We start from the raw sequence: 15885 nt of genomic DNA, 5'->3' as shown, positions 1-15885 counted from the left end.
CATGCTAGTCACTCCCAGGAAAACGTAGTTGATCAGGCTACATCATCCTGAATGTGACTATATGTCTCTAAACCCAATTGTGCTGCCCAACAGTCTTAATACTTTTGTTTTGTTTTAGGACGATACTGATTCCTGTGTTTCATAGTGATGTGTGTATATATATATATATATACTTAGTTAGATCTTTTAGATACTTAACAGTATATATTTTTATTCAGAGTGTTTTAGTCCCGAAGTGTTTATAGTTCGTATATCTTTTATAGGTTGATATACTTGATTCACTATAAACAATGCTCTGATACCAATCTGTCACACCCCAAAACCGATAACGGCGGAATATGTTTCGGGGTGGATGACGTAGCGAACAGTATCATCACAATTGCATAATGGTAGAAACAAGAAACATACAACCATAGTATTACATAGTGAGTTTAATTACAAGCGTGTTTTGTAATATTTAACAATCACCCAAAAGTAAATCAAAAATAAGAGATGGGTCTTGTGTGCTCCATCTTCTCCAAAAACGCTGCGTCTGTACCTGTTTATCTTTGACCTGAAGATACAAGTTATTTTGGAAAACGATTATCAGCATAAAGCTGGTGAGTTCATAAGAGTTTAGTGTGAGTTTTTGTATACAAAGCATTAGTGTTAAAAATGTATCATAACGTTCATAAGTAGTAGAAACTTAGAAAATCCCATATTTTCCAGGAAAAACATTGTAAGTGACAATCTGTGAAAAGTATGCATTCTTTATTCCTTTGAAAACAGTTTATTTTATAAATACATTGGCAATCTCCAAATAACAAGTGTGATGGAATAGGTTGAGCCTGTAAATCAGTGATAGAGGTGCAAGCTTCCTTTAGTGATAGATACTTACTTACTTCGGGATGTAGTTTAGCATTTAGTGTAGTATTTTAGAGTAGTTGTAGGGTGTTCCTTGTATATTACCAATAGTGAGGATAATAGAGGACCCCATGACCTTCCCAGTCATGCATAGTATAGTGAAGTAGTGGCATCCCTGGGCCTGTACGGCGCGGACTGAGATTAACAGTCGGGATGTAATAGCGTCTGCCCCGTATAGATCTATACATGAAGAGTCGTCTCCTGCTGGAACACTCCGGGCGTAGTGAATAGCAAATAGAGTATCTCGTAGCGGGTTAGTGTATTATTGTTTGTTTAGTGTTTTCTCTATGGTTATAGTGTAGTAATCTTTTAGTATTGATCATAGTGTATTCTCTTACTAGTGTATCGTCTAGTAATAGTGAGTATTATAGTGTAGATAGTCATAACTTTAGCGAGTAGTAGCGGTAGCGACCCTAACCATACCTATTATGGTTATCTTAGTGGGGATGTTTCTTAGCACGTTAGTGACTTTAGCATTAAGTGAAAGCAGTAATATTCGTATCCCATACTGATATACAGATTTTATATAAGTAAGAAATCAACGACAGTCGGACGGATAACTACTACCCTAAGTCCACAATCAAACAAGAACAGGAAATAAGGCGAGATATCGGTCCTAAGTCCTCCAAGTCTTATTTATATAAATATATCAGAGTGGTTACCTTTTATAAGCAAATTGATTAAATAAAAGTATTTTTCCAAAAGAACATTTAAATTCTGATTCACTGTTTAAAAATAGTTTGTAAAGGGTAAAACCCGTTTTTAAGGCATAGGGACAAATCACATGTGATTTGAGCTAAGAGTAGTGAATCACATGTGATTAATCCTTGTAACTCGGAAATCGTTTTGTAAAACTTTACATAAACATTTACAAGCAACTTGTATCTCCCCCCTAAAACATGTAAAACACTTGAAAGGTTCATTAAAGGGGTATGAACTCACCAGAAATCGCGGAAATCGGGTGAATCGGGTAATAGTGTCGATTGAGCGTTTGGTACAAAATAACCACTTGAGCACCTTTTAGGACCCTAATGTCATATGAAATATGTATTTTACAAGAAGTTAATCATCTTATGCTTTTCATTATAGTAATTGGACATTCTAGTGTCGTTTTCGGGGTTTTAAGGCCTAGAAAGGGTTCCCGGGAGTGGTACAAGGCCATGGATGATTTACGGGAGGGTCCATGAGTTCACTCTCTTAGAGTTTATGGCCTAAAAGCCACCCATTGGGAGTTTACGGCCATAAGCCCCCTAGGCTTGGCCGTAAACTCAAGTGGTGTCCCAAAGTGTATGTTTAAGGCCTTATATCACTTCCTTAATTTAGTGGTGGGTGTTTTGGACCAAAAGAGAAGGATTAACATCATAATTTGTGACATTTTTGGGGAGTTTACGGCCAAGACTTGATCTTGGGCCGTAAAATCCTATAAATCCTTCAAGATGAAGGTTTTACTTGTACAACATTGTCCCATATGTCTTAGAAAAATCCTAGAAGGCCCTATAGTGAGTTTGGAACAATTTGGCATACATTTTTGGGGAGTTTACGGCCCAAGAACATCCTTGGCCGTAAACTCTCCATTTTGTTCCCAAATGTGAAGTTTAATTGTACAACACACTTCCATAGGCCTTAGATAAATTCCTTTCATGCATTAGGGTAGTTTAGGGACTTGTTTGACACAAAAATTTGGGTGTTTACGGCCCAAGCTTAGCCTTGGCCGTAAACTCCTCTTTTTGTGTTCAAATGATTATGTTTAATGCACTTAAGCCTTCCTTGTTGTTATGCCTAAATTACCAAACATCCTAGAAGTGTTTTTGGAGCTTAAAACATAGATTTATGGGGTGTTTGAGGTGTTTACGGCCTAAGCACAAGATTGGGCCGTAAACTCCTTTTTAAGCATCAAATCCTTGTGTTTTATTGTCCAAACCCTTCTAGATATATGCCTTAATTAGTATACTAACTTAAGAGAAGGAAAAACTTGGCCTTGGGCATGAATTTGGGGGTTTACGGCCTAAGGAGCTTCGTAGGCCGTAAACTCCTTTATGGTCCTTGATTTCTTTGATTTTTGGCCCTCAAATTCAATGATGCATGTCTAGAATAAGATAGAGGACGAGTACTTATGTTTGGAAGTCGGAAATTAGCGGAAATCGGGGTCATTTTCGAGTCTAGAGAGAGAAAGTAGAGAGAGAAAGTGGGTGTGTAGTAAATGAGTGTTCAAATGTTGTGCACACCCATTGCATATGTCTCGGGAATCGCACCCGATACACGGCTACCCGATGTTTAAAGTTACCTGGGTTAAAACTTTTTACCCGGGTGAAGTGGTTGAAAAGGTAATACAACTCTATTAGGTTAAACGGGGTTAACACATACGAGTTATATTTCTTATGATAATATTAAGCCATGCATAAATTTAGATATTCGGATATTGACGATTCCAAATATTGCATAAAATAACGTATAGTGACACGTTCCGTTAGTGAAAATGGGATTTGTAACGGAATTAGATTTGGGGTTGTCACAGACACTGCCGCCCATATCCTTAGTCTATTTCCAATTAAGAAGGTTGCCAAAACACCTCATGAGATGTGGACAGGGAAGGTTCTCTCATTGGCACATATCAAGGTTTGGGGTTGCGAGGCTTTCATAAGTAGAGAGACTCACGACAAGCTTGAACCTCATAGTAAGTGGTGTATTTTCATCGGCTACCCGCATAAATCTTTTGGATATCTTTTCTACAGACCTAGTGACAACATGGTCTTCAGATCAAGGAGAGGGGTTTTCCGCGAGAGAGAACTAATATGCCAAGAGGACAGTGGAAGACAGATTGATCTTGAAGAGCTTCAAGATTCAAGTGATGAAAGAACCTCTAACACTAGCATTCAACCTGAGGAAGGAACTCCTGTTGAACTACTTGACGAGTCCTTACCTCTGAGACGTTCCACCTGTGTTGCATGGTTTCCATATAACTTCTGAAGGTGATATGTTTATCAGTGATAGTACACTGATAAATTTGGATGAACCTAACAACTACAAGGAAGCCATGTCAGGCCCTGATTCTACAAAGTGGAAGGAGGCAATGGACAGCGAGATTCAGTCCATGTATGACAATCAAGTTTGGAACTTGGTTGACAATGTACCAGGTCGTAAGATGGTCGGGTGCAAGTGGATCTTCAGGAAGAAGACCGACATGGATGGGAAAGTGCATACATTCAAGGCTCGATTGGTTGCGAAGGGCTTTACTCAAACCCCATGGGTTGACTATGATGAGACCTTCTCACCAGTGGCCAAGATCAAGTCTATAGGGGTTATGTTGGCCATAGCTGCATTTCATGATTATGAAATATGGTAAATAGACATCAAAACTACTTTCCTTAATGGGAAACTGTCTGAAGATATTTACATGCGAAGTACCCAAATAGAGTGTGCAAGCTTGAGAAATACCATTTATGGATTAAAGCAAGCGTCTCACAGATGGAATCTTTGTTTCGATGAGAAAGTCAAAGAGTTTGGATTTTTAAGAAGCGAAAATGAGTCTTGTGTGTGTGTCAAGGCTAGTGGGAGTATAGTTAGCTTTCTAGTTTTGTATGTTGATGACATACTGCTCATAGGAAACGACATCCCAACTTTGCAGGAGGTTAAGACCTGGCTTGGGAAGTATTTCACTATGAAAGATCTGGGTGAAGTTACTTATATTCTGCGAATAAGGATATTGAGAAATAGAAGTAGGAGACTGGTAGGACTTAATCAAAGTACTTACCTGGACAAGGTGCTAAAACATTTTAGCATGAAGAATTCCAAGAAAGGGGAACTGCCAATCCAAAGCAATACCAATCTGAGTAAGACTCAGAGTCCGAGTACCAATGCCGAGATAGCGAAATGAGTCGAGTATCATATGCTTTCGCTGTTGGCTCAATCATGTACGCTATGACATGTACTCACCATGATGTGGCTTTGCATTAAGCATGGTTAGCCGATATCAAGGGAACCCGGGTAGGGCTCACTGGACAGCAGTTAAGAACATTCTTAAGTACCTGCGAAGGACTAAGGACTGGGTCCTTACATTTGGTGGGAATGATGACTTGAGAGTGACAGGGTATAAGGACACCATCTTTATACAGACAAAGATAATTTCCGCTCTCAGTTGGGCTGGGTATTTACCCTAAATGGAGGAGCAATTACTTGGAAATTTCCAAGCAGGAGACCGTGGCTGATTCAACATGCGAATCAGAGTACATAGCAGCGAGCGAAGTGTTGAAGGATGCGGTATGATTGAAGAAATTCATTGGAGACCTTGGAGTTGTACCAGCCATAAAGGAGCCCATACAGATTTTTTGTGATAATGAAGGAGTGATTGCCTTAACCAAGGAACCAAGGGATCATGGTAGATCCAGACACATCGACATAAAATACCACTTCATTAGACATCGGGTAGAAGAGGGACTCCTCGTAGTCAAGAGGGTATCGTCGGAGGAGAACCCAACATATCTTCTCACAAAGGGTCTCAACAGGGTTAAGCACTTACAACATGTGAGGATCATTGGTCTGAAGGACGATATTAGTTTTAGTGATTAGATAGATGTTTAGAAACTTGTAATAGATAATTGTAATTGGCATTTGATGATTAAGTAATGGAGTTCTATTTATGAGTAAAGTTTACTATCTTGTGTCGATTGTTTACTATTGTTTCACTTTTGCATGTTTTACTTCCTGAAAAATTGGATTGTTCAAATTATCCCCAGTTGATCATACTTTGGAAGTAAGTCATGAGGCAAGACTGTTATGAATTGCATTGTAGATTGTCTAAGTTTTTAGACATAGCAAAGGTTTGCTGCAACGTTCATGAGTCTTTCTGAAATAAGATTTGAGTATTGGATTAAACCCACACTCATTTGAATCACTTCATGGAATTTACCACAAGTGATTGGGAGACGATAATATCGTATAATCTTTAAACTGAGATATATGAGTTGTTGTTTACAAGTTGGTTGTGCATCGATAATGTGTAAATGCATCAGTAACTTGGTGTTATAAAACGTGTTTTTGTGTATGACTTGACGAGTAAATAGTACAAGCATATAAGTCAAAGTTTATTTGTTCCTTTTATCCTATGAGGGTAAAAGCGATATCTTAGGCCCCTCGATGATCTTGTGTTGACTTACGTGCCAGGCCCAGTCAAGACTGAATTGATATATTTAATTAAGATCATTGTCAAACAAATCAGAACTCGGGAAACCAACTGTTGGACATTGAGAATGATTATGTTCCATATCTTTGTCCACACGATATCTTGCAGAATGGAGAGTTATATGATCCCTTATCTAAAGGACACATCATTGACTAAGTTAGAGTTCGACAATGGCTTTTGAGAGCTACAAATGCTAATCGGATTTTGTAGTCATACTTGAAGTTATAGTTATTAGACTTATCCAAGTGGTAGATTATTGGATTAAGTGTCTAAGCTAATAACTATAATTGGTGTGTACTTGACCCGATAGTAGCATCGTCCTTTTGGGTTGCCTTCACCATAGCAATTTGATAGGATGGGTTTTCAAGAAAGAGGATAATTAATGATTTGTTAATATATTATAAGAATAATATATTAATTGAGAAATCATATTATTAAATTAGTATTGATCAGAAATTAATTTGGAATTAATTTAGTGATAAAAAGAGACTGATTAAACGAACGGGGATTGATTATCTAAATCAGTAATAATTGTATCTTGGGCTAATGAATCCTCTTGATATGGGGTGGACGAAAATCTATGGGAAGCCCATAGAGTTTTCGTCCAAGGCCTATCATGTGGCTCTGTGGATTGCTTAGGAACTAAGCAAGGGAATTAGGGTTTCTAGTTGAAGAACCTAGCGACCTCAACTATAAAAGGAACCCCAAGGCTTCTAAAATCGACACTTGATTCCCTAGAAGAAACCCTGGCTGAAGTCTATAGCCGCCACCTCTCTCTCTTGTTCATCCAATTCTAAGTGGTGTTTGTGACTCCATTAGAGGTGCAACACTTGAGGCACTAAGCTCTTGAAGGTCAAGATCAAGAAATCAACAAGAAAAGTATTCATCTAAACCCTAATATGATTAGATTTCAGTTTTCATGTATGCTAAATTAGGGTTATTTCTTTGGAGAATTAGTTTACCTGCATAACTTGAGAAAAACCTAGATCCAAAGCAATTAGGGTTGGAAGTGCACCATAGGAATGTTGTAATGCTTAAAACCCATCAGTAACATCCCATCCAAATAAAACTTTGTCTACAAAATGAAAAAAAAGGTTAGCCAAGTAAAAACCAGTCATAATTAACCATATAAAATATTCTTATATAAATAATTTACCCTTTAATGGTGTTTTACAGTATCCTTTAGCACGGGGGGAATTTTTTTCCAAGTCCATTTATCAAAAGGGACCATCCGCCACAGTATTTTCCAACATTGCGTGCAAAATTGTCATTCGGCTCTCCTACGTGATCATATGTCATATTCCTATCAAAGTCCATGTCAATTGGTTTTCCATTATTCTGTAAGAGCGCTCTTTCGAGCTTTAGGTTTTTCGCTTTTCCTCGGACTCTCCTGTGTGGTACAACTACAAATATAATTAAAAATTATTAGAAATAATATTTTATAATAACCGAATAAAAATAGTAAATAAAAATTCATAATAAGACATACCATCTTTCTCATGATGACCAACACCTCCACCGCTAGGGAAACACCTCTACCACCTGAGAAAGGTGGGTCCTCTGCTCTAGGGGTGTAAACGAGCCGAGCCGAGCCCGAGCCTGACCAAGCTCGAGCTCGGCTTGTTTAATTTGAGGAAGCTCGAGCTCGAGCTTGAGCTCGATTCGAGCCTTAAAATGAAGCTCGAGCTCAACTCATGAACAATTTAGTGGGCTCGCGAGCCTAATCGAGCCTAAACGAGCCTCTCTCTCTCTCTCTCTCTCTCTATATATATATATATATATATATATATATATATATATATGTGTGTGTGTGTGTGTGTGTCTCTCTCTCTCTCTCTCTCTCTCTATATATATATATATATATATATATATATATATATATATATATATATATATATATATATATATATATATATATATATATATATATATATATGCTCGTTTAAGCTCGTTTAGGCTCGCGAGCCCCATTAATGAAGCTCGGCTCGAGCTCGTTTAGTAAACGAGCCTCATATCTAGGCTCGAGCTCGGCTCGAGTTCGTTTAATTCAATCTCGAGTTGAGCTTTTAACGAGTCGATCCCGAGTAGCTTACGAGTAGCTTGGCTCACTTACACCCCTACTCTGCTCCATCAACCCTATGTCCACGACCCATAACAACAACCTTGGTGTACAAAATTAAGATTCATATCGACACCATTTCCAACAAAATTATAAGATATACAAATACACTTTCTATTACAAATACAGAATACATTGTATACTTTTTTTAATTATTTTTGTTCTTTATAACATTCGTTTTTATTTTTTTTTTCAATTGTAACATTGTATTTAAAAAAATTATATTATGTTTTTTTTCTATTGTAGTGATTTACTATATTTTTTCATTGCTAATAATAGCATCCTACTTTATTTGTTTTTTTCATTGTTAACAACAGCCGACGGTAGTGGCGGTGGCTGGAAAGGAAAAAGCTTTTTGAGAAAAAAATTGCAATTAATCACAAATACTTATGGAAATCAACATTAAAATAGAAAGAAATGAAGAGATGAGGAATGAAACATGAACCTTGGAGGAGGAAATCGACAGCAACAACAACGTTGGTGGCCGGAGAAGGGAAGTTTCTGGTGGCCACCAGTATCTCTTCTACTATGGGTTGTTAATTGAGGGAGAATCAAGCTAGGGAGAGTCGTCAGAGAAAATGATCAAGAGAATGGAACAAAATGAGAGCAGACTGAAGCAGAAAGAGGAAGTGATTGGGTGTAATCTGCGGCGACATCCAATAGCAGCGACATATTAATCAATATCGGTGACACGAATCTTTAGTGCGACTTGAGAAGAGGGAAAAGAATGCACATTTTTTTCGACCTTTAGCGGCGACTTTGTGTCGCCGGTATTGGTTTTGTGTGTTCCACGAGTTTCCTAGCTATTGGATTAAAAAAACGATCGAACGGTTGGCGTTTAACAGAACGTGAAAATGCAGATTCGAGTAAGTAGGCATTACTGGCGACACAAATAGCGACAACAACACCTTTAGCGGCGACTTTTCAATTTGTCGGCGCAATTAGTGTCGCCGGTAATGGCTATATTTCTTGTAGTGGAAAACCCAAATTGGGAAAAAACCATGGGCGGAGGAAACCAAGAACCAATCCACTAAAATATTATAGTGTTTTTTTTAGCTTTCTTGATCAAAGAGATCACACTAAGCTAAAATGATTTGGTGATGAATGATTGAAACCTTACAAATGTCGATCAAAAGGGGAAGAAGAATTCTTGATTTTTGTTTGATCTCTTTAAATACAGAAAATGACATTCAATTGAGGCTAAAAAGAATAAATGTTTTATCAATTTGGTAAATTTGGCCTTTCAAGAATGGAGCATTTACATTTTAAGAACAAGTCTATTTTAGACCTCAAACACCTATTTTAGACTTTAATCCATTTTTAGACCTCAAACATCCATTTTAGATGGGTGCCCTTTTTAGACTTGAAATACCCATATTAGACCTAGATTGTTGGACAGAGAATATAGCCCTTGAACTAAACAGAACTTGTCAATTTTAGAAGGCATATTACCACACTTACAATAATGGTTTGTCTCGATGGAGGGCATAAACTTTGAAAGCTACCCATTTCAATGGAAAGAAGAAAAAAACATACCTTTCAAAAACAGTAGCCCATGAACTAAACAGAACTTGTCAATTTTAGAAGGCATATTACCACACTTACAATAATGGTTTGTCTCGATGGAGGGCATAAACTTTGAAAGCTACCCATTTCAATGGAAAGAAGAAAAAAACATACCTTTCAAAAACAGTAGGAACCATAAAAGCTAGGGATGGTGAACCACAAGATGTTCAAAACATTCTCCAATCATCACAAATCCTGGTTCTTTTTTCTTAACAACTCGTCATGCACATATCATGTATGGAAGGTTTTGTGACAGAAAAAACATGATCATAGAGGCTATTCATTGTTTCTTTTGCATACTGACACAACTAAAGTATTAGTAAATTTAACAACAACAAAATCTAAACTTTAGTATATGTAAGTAATGGAACACCATCAACCACGTTCCTAGAAACATGGCATTTTGTGGACTTGCTTGCACTCCATGTTGTTCCTACTTTGTCCCCTGTTAAGTGGCGCATACAATGATTAATTCAGGATCTAAAAAAAGATTCTAATATCAGTTGTAGCTAATACAATCATTTAACTGAGTTAGCTACTGTATTGTACAATAGTAGACAGCTAATGCTCACCTGACTTGTCACTGGCACATGATATAAAGGTTGACCAGGGACGGAGGATCCACCTTGGGAGGAAGTTGTTGGAATAATTGTGTCTGAAGAAGGTGTAGCAGAATACACAGACTGAGATGTCTGTGATGGAAACTGTAGCTGTTGAGGATATAGAACATGTCTTGGTTGGCCCCATGGGAATGATCGTGTGTCCACTTCAGTTGGTGGAAACAATGGTGAGAATCCGATGAAGGAAGTTGGAAATATAGGGTAGTTTATCGGAAAATAAGATCCAAATTGTGGCATTCCATGTTGCATACCAGTTAATGGGTTCATTGTAAAGTTAGGATCAACAAATTTTGGTACTTGCAAACTTTGTTCTCTTGCAAGACCTTGTGATATATGACCAATTCCCATAGATTGCACCATCTATTATATAAAGCTCAAATTATAGATATTTAAGTTATTGATATTTAAACCCTAGCATTTTCTTATGCATTGCTAAACTAGTTCTAATAAACATTATACTGTGCAATTAAAAAGTAAAAGTTGGAAAACCACAGTGACTTCGGAGTCCGAAATGCTCATTCTTAGAACATCTCCATGGGAATGCAAATACCCTTTCAAATGGTGCAATGTTCACTACCAAAAGCATTTTATTTGCTGAGTCATTTTCCAATGCCATGAAATCATTTTGGTTGTTATTTTATATTGTGATATTACATTATTTCATCACTTTTAGTATATTTATTACAATTTTATTATATAATTTTTGTGTATTTATTACACTATATTATTACATAAGTTTATTATTCTATAAATAAATTTTTGTATTAAAAACACAATTTATTTTTTTAAATTATATATATATATATATATATATATATATATATATATATTTTAAATAGATTTATTTATCAGCTCGATTTAAATTAAATAATTATACATTATGGAACTATTCAATTGTTACGCTACTTTGATGTTGGTTAGTTACTATACAAAGATAATTAATTATAAAATAAACAACTATTACATTCATGTTTTTTTCGTTGTTAGTTTGTATGCTTGAATAATGAAGATATGCATTAAATTAGTTGTTATATTATAATAATAATTTTATTTATTAAGTTATATGTTTTAACAATTAGGATATGTATTATAATTTATAAATTACTTGTATTGTATTGATAAGATTACATTACATTCATCAAATCAGGTGTTACTATGATAAGCAGAAATACCTGGAGTTGCATTTGCAGAAATTTGATATACTCAATGGCATCACCTAGAATACTTGCTTTGTGTTTCTGTAGATGCTGTAAGTTTAGCTCCTAAACATGAAAGGGAAAAGAAAGGAAAAAAAAAATACCCGAAAACAGCAGAAACATAATAAAATATTAATGTTGCTTGAAACCCATGTCATTTTGTCATCACCTTGTTGCAGTTGGGAACAGGTGTCTGGAGTGTTCTTATTCTTTCACTTATTTTATTCCTGCGCTTCTGCACACAAGTGACAAAGGAGATGTCATCATCTTATGCGGTCACCCCCTTAAAGCACCATTGGTATTGTGCCACGAAATTGTCATCATCACGTGGAATTTTTTAATTGGTAAATGATTTAAAAATAAATAAATACATGAAAACTAAGAGTTTATTTTTCCTAGATTTGAAAATACAATCCATTCCTGTCCCCGGTTTTAATCAAACCATTTGTTTGTTTAGAAGAAACATTTATATCATCTTATCAAATCTTCACAGATATATAACATTTAATAGTCATATGGTCTAAAATCTATGTGGCCCTTATGGATAAAAACCCTTGACATAAAACTGGCTAGGGACCTAGTTGAGCCGCATCTGCTACACAAAATAGAAATAATAAGATTTTTAAAGTCCAACCCCAGTAAGACTGTTATGACTTATAATCATCTTATAGTAAAATTAATATTAAAAAACCATCACTTGATAAGATGCAATACTAGAAATAAAATCTGTCCTTAATCTTTAGTATTTTCCTGATTTGTTTAGTGATAGAACTAATTTATTAGAACAAGGCCACCAAAAAAACTTAACGCACGAACTTTCTAAAATGTGACGGATACCCATTGTATCGTTAAGAGGTGGCGAATTTATGGCAAAACCACAGTAATAAGGCATATTAATCCAGTTTGTTGGTGCCATTTTCAAAGTGAAGCCATATGATATGAGGTTCTTTGAGTTGGGCATTTAAAGATAAGAGTAAGACACCTATATATGAATGTCATAAATTGCAAAACACAATGTAGTGGGACATTAGTTAATTGTATATAGTTGATTCTTTTAGTATATATCTCACCTTCTCCGTAATGTTTGATTTGGCAGCTTCCCTTACACTTCCAGATTGTTGACAATCACGTTGCTTACTCCTCAGTTCCCTTTCCTTTTCAATTATGTTTCCCTATAACCGAAAGAAATTAAAGGAGCAATAGTTGTAACATGAAGTAGCTAATTAGTAGAGCTTCAACAAGACCAGGAGCACAGCCACTACTCTTAGCTAGCTGTAACACTCTGCACTTTAGACTTTCAGTATTCTCCTTCCTCAACTATTTGAGTTTCACATTAGCTTGCATACTTGATTACTTGATATAGAAACATAGATATCTGAGGGCATTATTATATATGTAGTCTTACTTCAATATCATCAGACTTGTTCTTTGTGCCACTAGAGTACTGGCCCTGATGGAACCTATCGAAATAATCTTCTCTTCTTAATGTGCATGATGTTGCTTGCACGGGTGATGGAGAAGGAAGCTCTACTTCTGATAACACTTTCACCATGTCAAAATAGCTGCGGACCTCATGGCTACTTTCCAGAGAATTAATATGAAGTGCCTCGCTACATAAACTTCCACTAATCTCGCCAGATGTTCTTGGGGGGGCCTGTTGATTATTATCACCAGTCTTCATGAAGATCAATGTATTAATAATGCGGCTGATGGGTAGCACTAATGCTTCCAAGTCTTTATACTGTTAGGTGCATGGGACTCTGTTGCACGTTCTACGCTGACACAAGTTGTTGCATCTGGAACTTGTATCACAAATTTTTAGAAAACTCTGGAAACTTGTAGAACATTAATAAAATACATTTTTTTTTTTGTGTGAGTATTTATATCCCTATTGTTATTTGTATCCTTAACACTAGTCAAATTAATTAGTAAGGTCAGCTTAAGCCTTATCAAAATAGATGGTGCGATTTTTGATTTGACAAAAACCAAACAAAACCGGTGTGGTGCGGTATTATCCTAGAAACCAAACCGCAAACTATTATTATTATTATTATTATATTAAAAAGATTAGGTTATATAATGGATGTTTAAGAGCATGATATTTTTTGGTTGCGAATCAAAATATCAAATATATCATTATATCACTACAACAAGAAGATTGGGCAATAGCGGTGACGCTTGTCGCCGCTAATACCTTTAGCGGCGACATGTCGCTGCAAATACGTCGTCGGTATTGCTTCGTCGCTAATACGCTTCTTGTCGCCACTAATACTTCCAGTCGCCGCTAATACTACGTGTCGCCGCTAATAAGTACATGTCACCACAAAAGATGTCGCCGCTAATACTGTTTTGATTTTTTGATTTTTTTTAAATTTATTTATTTAACATTAAATTTATAATCAATCCAAATATTAATCCATATAGCATTTGAAAAATCTGATAACTTTTTATAGAAATATTAATACATATATAATCAATCCAAAATATTAATCCATACCACATTAAATATTCTTCCAAATTACAAAACATTTCATAAAATCCTAAAGTAACTACTCGTCCTTATCATCATTTCCTTCATTATTTGGTGGCGGCAATGAACGAAACCACTCTTCCAATGCTGCAGAACAGGCCGGGTCCTTTAGTATTGTTTGCGGCATTTCCAACTATAAAGAAAACAAAATATATTAACAACATATCATAATAACATTATAATTAATTATACCATTCTACAAAATATCAACATATCAACGTATCAACATATCAAATATGCTTAAACATACATCTACTTTCCATTATAGCATTTACTTTCCAAAATATTACCAAACTACAAGATATCAACATATCAAATCATAACCAACATATCATTATAACATTCTAGTTTCTATTATAGCATTTACTAACAATTACCTGTGATTGTGATTGTGGTTGTTCTTGTGTCATTGGTTGTTCCTGATCGTACATGGACACAACAGTAGGGGGTTTACGCCCAATGTCTCTGATATGTCCGCGTCGAACACCCAATATTCTTTCAAAACAATCTTTTATATCACTTGGTGCTAGACCTCTTGCTTCAAAAGTAGCTTGGGTTTGTTGGTTGATCTCCTCGAGTAAAGCATTCTGTATTTTTAAAAAATAATAAAAATCATAAAAATTAGATTACTAAATACCTTTGACGATATAAACACTTATATGAAAAATACAAATTAACCACTTACATATTGTTACTCGACTGCAGGACTATAAAATACCCTTGGTGATTGGAATTAGCCTTACGAAAAACTTCGATTCGACTGATATCCTATTAAACATTAAAAATTAGATTACTTATACTTTAAATAAATATTTAAATATATCATAACTTACTTCTTTAAAACATGCATTGTTGTATGAGCTCGACCCCCCTTTGTTTACAACTACTTGTTTTGCATGACATTCTTTGTTTGACGCCGAAGGCCTTAAAAATTCTGGCGTTTGAAAATGTTCGACTGCCTTCACCCAATTTTCATGTGACATACCATTCGGGGGGTTATTTACTTCGGCTGGGATATCTGCAGGCCCCCAGTTTCCTTAAAATAAGTGATCTCCCTGTCGAAATCCAAATCCACGGGCTTTCCCTTGTGTAAACCAATTACCACGCTTCTCGACAGGGGAATATGTGATCTCCCTGTCGAAATCGAAATCCACGGGCTTTCCTTTGTTTGCCCGTATCAACTTTCCCAGCTCGATATTTTTTTACATGCCCCTTCTTTTTTATGGAAGCTCAGCTGAAAAAATACAATTAAAAATACTAGTCACGATAACTTATTATAAAATAATAAAAATAGTTAATAAATATATCATAATAGAACTCACCATCCTGTTCGTGTTGACCACGACCAAAGCCTACTGGAGGTAGTGGATCCCCGGCTCCATCACCTCCATGTCCATGCCCCATAACATCAGCCATCATGGCCAAGAGTATCGCCCAAGTAAACCTCATCTGCAACCTGTAAATTACAAGATTTACAATATAGAAATACAATATGAAGAAAAGTTAGTTACCCTGCGAAATTGTAAGATATATAATATAGACAAACAACATAAATAAAAGTTAGACAAACAATATGAATTAAAGGTACATTTCAAATAAAGTTTCTATTACAAAAAAAAATTGATTTTTTTAATCAGAATCTTCATCATATACTTCAATGTCTTCTTCATCGGTATCATAATCAGAATCGCCATCATCATAATCAGTCTCTTCATCGGAAACATTATCGATTCTACCCGTTGGCGGAGATACTTCAGTCTCGTCTTCATCGT

General features: G+C 35.9%; 1 protein-coding gene and 1 long non-coding RNA gene across 2 annotated transcripts; both read right to left on the bottom strand.

The window, feature by feature from the left end:
* Positions 1-335: 335 nt before the first annotated feature.
* On the bottom strand, positions 336-7812 carry LOC122197019 (uncharacterized). Its single transcript, XR_006189798.2, has 4 exons — positions 7572-7812; positions 7239-7485; positions 7045-7157; positions 336-553 (listed from the first exon to the last, which is right to left on the bottom strand). It is a non-coding gene; the product is annotated as an uncharacterized LOC122197019 (long non-coding RNA).
* Positions 7813-8037: 225 nt separating this feature from the next.
* On the bottom strand, positions 8038-13393 carry LOC111907560 (transcription factor ALC). The gene is made up of 6 exons (XM_042900203.2): positions 12989-13393; positions 12654-12755; positions 11753-11818; positions 11560-11625; positions 10340-10533; positions 8038-10212 (listed from the first exon to the last, which is right to left on the bottom strand). Exons 1-5 carry the CDS (start codon positions 13262-13264, stop codon positions 10348-10350), a joined length of 696 nt encoding a protein of 231 aa, XP_042756137.1. The 5' UTR covers positions 13265-13393; the 3' UTR covers positions 8038-10212; positions 10340-10347.
* Between the last annotated feature and the right edge of the window lie 2492 nt (positions 13394-15885).

The sequence above is a fragment of the Lactuca sativa genome, chromosome 3, assembly GCF_002870075.4.
Source record: "Lactuca sativa cultivar Salinas chromosome 3, Lsat_Salinas_v11, whole genome shotgun sequence".
NCBI lineage: Eukaryota > Viridiplantae > Streptophyta > Magnoliopsida > Asterales > Asteraceae > Lactuca > Lactuca sativa.
Note: the sequence above shows the minus strand (reverse complement) of the source record. Positions and strands in the feature narration are given on the sequence as shown.